The 6,548-nt window shown below is 36.3% G+C and overlaps 1 protein-coding gene across 1 annotated transcript; it reads right to left on the reverse strand.

Annotated features, from left to right (window-relative positions):
- Positions 1–1,508: 1,508 nt before the first annotated feature.
- On the reverse strand, positions 1,509–6,000 carry LOC120075137 (cationic amino acid transporter 6, chloroplastic-like). Its single transcript, XM_039028311.2, has 5 exons — positions 5,473–6,000; positions 5,148–5,367; positions 4,700–5,048; positions 4,381–4,603; positions 1,509–2,345 (listed from the first exon to the last, which is right to left on the reverse strand). The coding sequence occupies exons 1-5, from the start codon at positions 5,969–5,971 to the stop codon at positions 1,792–1,794; spliced, it is 1,845 nt and encodes a 614-aa protein (XP_038884239.2). The 5' UTR covers positions 5,972–6,000; the 3' UTR covers positions 1,509–1,791.
- Between the last annotated feature and the right edge of the window lie 548 nt (positions 6,001–6,548).

Here is a 6,548-nt window from a genome sequence, read left to right on the forward strand (position 1 = left end):
ATATATATATATATATATATATATATACTTGTCATTTTTTGTAGTTAACATTTGAATTTTATGAGATTTTAGCTATTAGGTATATATTTATTTATTTTTTCTTTTTTTTAAATCGTTATGATGTTTGCCTTTGTTTAAAACTTGTTATAGATATCATGAATGTTTGGTATTTAACATTTGAATTTTATGAAATTTTAGTTATTTAGGTATGTGTTACAGATAAATTTAAATACTTTAACTTAATAAAATAATAATAATAATAACTTGATAACCCATCCCAATCCAAATTTTAAGGGATGGATTTAAGACTCTATTTGGATCTTTTAGGTAGCAACTCGACTAACCCGAGATAAAAAATTCTTCCCGTCCAATCTAATCCAACCTGTGTATACTCTTTGTGGAGGGATAAGAGAGGAGGATGGGAACATTAAAGGCAAATTTTGAGTGGGTAAGAGAGAGAAAGGAAAAGGGTTGATTAGATGCAGAAAAGAGAGAAATAGGGGCAAATTAAATTGAATGGTACAAGGGACAAAAAGGATTAAAATGGGATATGGAACCAAAACAAGATACCAACATCATGGCCCCATTATGCTTTGTTTTCTTTTATTTAGTTTTGTCACATACAAAGGAAAAAAAAAAAACTATATTTTCTTTCCATCTAAGCCCCCCCCTTTTTTTTTTCTCTTTTAGGTATTAGTGACTATTTTAAAATTTCACTATGGTCCTTCCCTTTTCAAATCAAATATGATGTTATTAGATGTTAGTAGTCGTTTTATTAATATATGTGTTTTTGAACGTTTTGCACATCTCAACTATTTTAACACAACCTCTTACTCTACGTTTAGTAGTTAAGGTAATCAACGTAACTCTCTCTCTCATAGGTTTTTAATTAGGATATTTGAAGACGTGCAGTTAGACAACTTTTTTTTTCTATTAAAAAATGATTTCTTTTTTCCCTAATAACTTACAAAAGATTCTCCAACTTTCTACCCACCTCAAACCCTAATTTAATCGAATACAATTCAACAACATTCACACTGAATTCCGTCTTTTTTTGGTCTCTTTTCATATGCCCAACAAAATATAAAATCAAAATGCTATTGGCATATGATAAAAAGATGACTATTTTAAAATATTAGACCAAATCATAGGGACTATAACTTTTTAAACCATGCTTATTAAAATAATGTATAATTTAACCAAAAAGAGAGAATAGAATAGAATAGAAGAAACCAAAGCCAAAGTATGAAATTGCAAAAATGGGTCTACTTCAACACTTGCCCAATGGTCAACATCCACTCTCTTCTCTTTACATATAAATAGGCTTTACTTTTTGTCACTTTTAGTAAATGCTTACTATCCCCCTTCTTAGTGTTTGTAAAAAGTCACCAACCAATGTAAACCCTGTGGAGTCTCAATTGTATAATCAAACTTCATCCACCTACCTTTTTTTTTTCAATGTGCACAAATCCAAACATACCTTAGCAAGATTAAGCATACGCCCTCATCAAGAAGGTTTGAAAAACCTGAATATAACTCAACTGGTTTAAACATACATCATCGATCAAAAAAATTGGAGGTTCAAATCTCCCACAGGTTGATGTAAAAAATATCATCAAATGGGACTCCACAATCCAATAAACCATTTCAGCTTACCAACCATATTTACAACTTTAGTTTCCACTTTTTGAAAACTTACTGTTTCTTTCCTTTTCACCCTTTTTCATACAAGGTTTTAATTTGTGTGAAGAGAAAAGAAACTGTGTCTACATAAGGTTACTTCGACATTTTCTATACTTTGAAGCTGTTGTCTAATTCTGGAATCTCCCTGTTCTTTACACATAGGGAGTCGGTTCCTTCGGCATCGGAACTCGAATGGATGCTGTATAGCACGTATATGAGCACCATGAGGATCGAAAAGAACACAAATCGTATATAGGATGTGCCATCGAGGGACCCCAACAAGAATATGTTTAGGAAGATTGATGCACAGGGTATCCATGGCATCAAGGGGACACCCCAGGACTCGGGTTTCCGTACTTGAGGTATCACACAATGGAAAATTAGTGAGATAACAATGGCGATGACGGCAGTGCCGCTAAGTAAGGCGATTTTGGCCTTCCCTGGAGTTACAAAATGCCACATGAGAGTGAATATGATGGCAGTGAGGGAGAATAAGCAGAGGAAGGATAACGTTGGACGAGGATTCGTGCTCCCTATCTCGACGTAACGTTGATAAATGACAGCATTGGCAACCATGTAGAAGACAAAGAGTGTACCAATGCATACAAAGTTGAGTAGAACATCAAGGTCAGCGAAAAGAGCAATCGCAGCCGTGAAAACCCCTGAATCAAAACAACAAAATCTGATTAAAAACAACACCAAAACAAACAACAATTTGTGCAGAGTTCCAATAATTGCAAAGGGATAAAGTGAACATCTCACAAATGAAGAAACTTATAAAATGATATGATCCTTTCAAAATATAGTACTGCTTTATAGGTCATTTTCAAAATTGACTCAAACCAAAGAGAATTTTATCTTTGTAGCTGAGTTGGGCCAATCTAGACCACCCATCCCTCACCATTAAATCAGTTGATCAAGATATATGATGAACACAAACAAAATACCAAGAGCTTATCTTGTGTAAAGCACAAATAAATCAAAGGGAAAGAAACTGCACAAAAAGATCAACATGCCCTCGACGCGACACAAGACATCGAGGGAACTTAACCATGGTTAAAAGTGGAATGGATTAAGAAAACAAAGCAAGGGTTAAAAGATAAGGTGAGGAGGAGTTATTAAGAAAGATGGTTGCAGGCAAGAAAGTAAAGGCAGGGACCCACTTAGTCTTTTTTTCCCTTTGGAACCAAACACAAGAAAAGTGCAAGAAAAACAGTTAGAGAAATCTCTTTCTTTCATTTTCCATGGTGTTGAAACAACAAGACCCCCAAGTATTATGTATAAATTCCTTTGCTTTTTTCTTGAAACACAGAAAATGCACTTGAAGCCAAGACAAAAATGTTCCTATCCCATAAAAGTTTAAACTCTCTCCTCCACTATTCTTAACAATATCTTAATCCTTTCAACCATTATGAATCACAAACTAAGGCTATTTTTTACTGAAAAATACTTATGTGCATCTCGAGCTGCACCATCTTTATGGAGTCCACCCAAGTACCTAATAATAAGTTGGACATGTGACAAACTTTTCTTTTTTAAAAAATATTGTATATATACTTTTCTCCTTTGTGATTAAAAAGGAAATGATGCATGAAGAAAGGTGCAAGTACAACCATGTATTCCTCTATTTACTTCATCAAAACTTCCTCTCTCTATCTTGGGTTTTTGCCAATGATGTAATACTAAAACTGATGGGGTCCCACATTTTTTTTTCAAATAATTATCATAATAAATCAACTATACTTTTTTCAAGGAAGAAAAAAAGGGAGCTAGAGAAAAGGTCTTCTTCTCCTTCAACCAAAACCATGGCCCCAAAAGATTTCTTTTCCCCCTATCCAAACACTCCCATTTGGAACAGCAGATTCTCAAGGCCCCCTTCAACATTCATTTCCCAAACTCTTATTAAAAGTATTTTTCCAATATTGATTGATTCTAATTGGTAATAAGTTTTAGAAATATCCATTCTTTAAATTAATGTAACCGAGGAATAACACATGGAAAAAGAATAACCACCTCAATAAATCATTAATTTACATTAAATTTTCTATGTAGCTAGGTTCAATATTGTCCTCAATATTCTTTTAGCTTTTGCTCCAATATTTTAATATATATAACTTTTTTTAAATATTTTCCTAAAAAACAATCTTTTATCTAATTAGAGACAAAATTTGAACCATGTACGTACGTTCCAACAGAACCAAAACCAAATAAATTATACAAAAACATGCCCCTGGTTTGATTTTTTTTTTTAAGCTAAGCTAAGTAATAATTAACATGCACTTATTCTAATAAATAAGTAAGAATAATTTGTCCTATACAAATTATAATTAAATAATTTGATGGGACCTATAAAAATAGGGTAACTCCAATCGACTAACTATTTTCCTTTTTCGTGATACTAGTAATTGAATGAGATTGTCAACTAAAATATAATTCAAATGGTCAGATTAAGACATTAGAAGTTCGAATTCTCCTCCCCATTTGTTAGGGTAACTCGAATCGACTAACTATTTTCCTTTGTTGTGATACTAGTAATTGAATGAGATTGTCACCTAAAATATAGTTTAAATGGTCAGATTAAGACATTAGAAATTCGAATTCCCCTCCCTATTTGTTAGGTCAACTCAAGTTTGAAGTTCGAGATTCGAATCCGACCCCACAAATTTTTGAACAGAGAGAGAGAGTGGAATGAGTTACCAAGAAAGGCGGAGGCGTTGAGAGGAGTGGAGGTTTTGGGATGGACTTCGGCGAACCAAGCGGGGACCACTCTGGACCGTCCGATGACGCACATGTACCGAGCCTGTCCCATCATCGCCACCAAAAGTGACGTCAATATTCCGAAGCTTGCGCCGCCGCCAATCACGTTCGACACCCATTTCCACCTAGCAAACGCCGCTGCGAACGGCGCCTCCGCCTTGATCTGCCGCCAACAACAGAAACACACACAAAATTATTTCAATGTAATCAAACACCGATTTCGTTTACACTGTAAATCAGACCGTACGATTTACTGTACCATATCGTAGGGAAGGAGCTTGGTCATTGAAGCCGCCATTAAGCAGTAGAGGACGGTGACGAGCACGACGGAGCCAGAGACGCCGACGGGGATATCCTTCGCCGGATACCGAACCTCCTCCGCCATCGTCGATACAGCGTCGTAGCCGATGTAGCTGAGGTAAACCAGAGACGCGCCTTTGAAAACGCCGGTCGCTCCGTGAGGGAAGAATCCGGATTCGTTCTTCCGATCTCCTGGTTCTGTGAAGTTCTTCCAATCGCCTTTCCAGAATCCGAATACAATCACAAAAGCTATGAATAGAATGTGTATTGCCGTCAACGTCATGTTCACTACCGAGCTCTGTTTTGTACTGAAAAACAGAACATCCACAACAAAAATTGAAAAACTAACCCTATTTAGTTTCAGAACGAATTCGATCACGGTTCATGATTTTCGATTTCTTACAAACCTATAACAGATGATGACTGTGATAATTAGAACAACGGCGACGGCGATCAAATCGATTTGATCAAATCCTTTAGGGAGTCCAGGGACGATGAGTCTCCATTTAGCAGTGGAGATACCGATTGCGGCGCCTAGGTATTGACTGAAACTCCTCGCAACGGCGGCGTTAGACATCACATAGTCCATTATCAGATTCGCACCAGTCAAAAACGCAGCGAATTCTCCTGCGCAGAAAAGAACAAAAATATCTCCCGAGTTAGACGAAGCACGGAAATCAACGAATTCAAATGTACGCATTGGGAAATTGATAGGGAATGAAGAAACCCCACCGAATGTGACGCGGAGATAACTGAAGGCCCCACCGGCGACAGGCATATCGACGGCGAACTCGGTGTAGCAGAAAGCCGATAAAAGCGCACAGAGACCAGCAATGGCGTAAGAGAGAACAATGGCGGGTCCAGCTTGCTGTGTGGCCGGGCCAGTGGTAACGAATACGCCGGCACCGATCATCCCACCGAGGCCAAAACCGACGAGGTCGAACCAGCGAAGAGTCCTCTGCATGCTGACGCCGGAAGTGGATCGAGTAGTGGTCATTTCGTCGAAAGAGGTGGAAACAGAGAAAGCCCGGCGAGAAAAACGAGAAGGGGTTAAAGATAGAGCTCGAAGGTAAGTAGAAAAGCTTGAAAAGGAAGAGGAATGGGCGTCCATGGCGGAAGAAGAAGAAGAAAGTGAAAAAAAAACAGAGTGAAAATGGCGAAGAAAGTGAGAGTGGGACTGACAAATGGGGATTTGTAATGGAGGTGGTGAATTTAAAGCCACGGTTCGCATCGCCGAAAATCTGTTTTTTTTTTTTTTTTTTTCCAATTTTAATTCCTAAGGTTAAAATTCCCTTCTCTTTTAAGGCACTTTCAATACAACTTTGACGTCTTAAGCCGATTAAATTCGATATAGAATTTAGGAAATCTATATTTAGAATAATTGAATTTGATATGTTGATTTAGAAAGTTGGGAGTAAGAGTTAGAGTAATAAGTTATCGTTAGGTTTGTTCGGTTAGATATGTATCGAGTATTTTTCCGTTGGCAAAACGAACTCTGTTTAGTCCAACTCACATTCCGATTATCGTTTTGAATTTATCTAATGAGTTTGGGACGATTTTTGACAAAAATACTCTCAATAAAAAACACTTATCTATGAGTTTTTTAATGGTAGTTTAGAATTATTAAGACGAGTTTTGATTGGCGAAAAAAAAGTATTTTTTTTTTAATACTATCAATGTTACAAAAGTATAGAGTTGTCAATTGGAAACTAAAATTTGCATTTAATAATTATATGATTTTAGTTTTTAGTATGCAAACTAAAAAATAGTTTTTGAAATTAGACAAAGAATTCAAATATTTTATTAAG

The sequence above is a fragment of the Benincasa hispida genome, chromosome 4 (assembly GCF_027475165.1).
Source record: "Benincasa hispida cultivar pf3 chromosome 4, pf3_genome.v1.1, whole genome shotgun sequence".
Taxonomy (NCBI): Eukaryota; Viridiplantae; Streptophyta; class Magnoliopsida; order Cucurbitales; family Cucurbitaceae; genus Benincasa; species Benincasa hispida.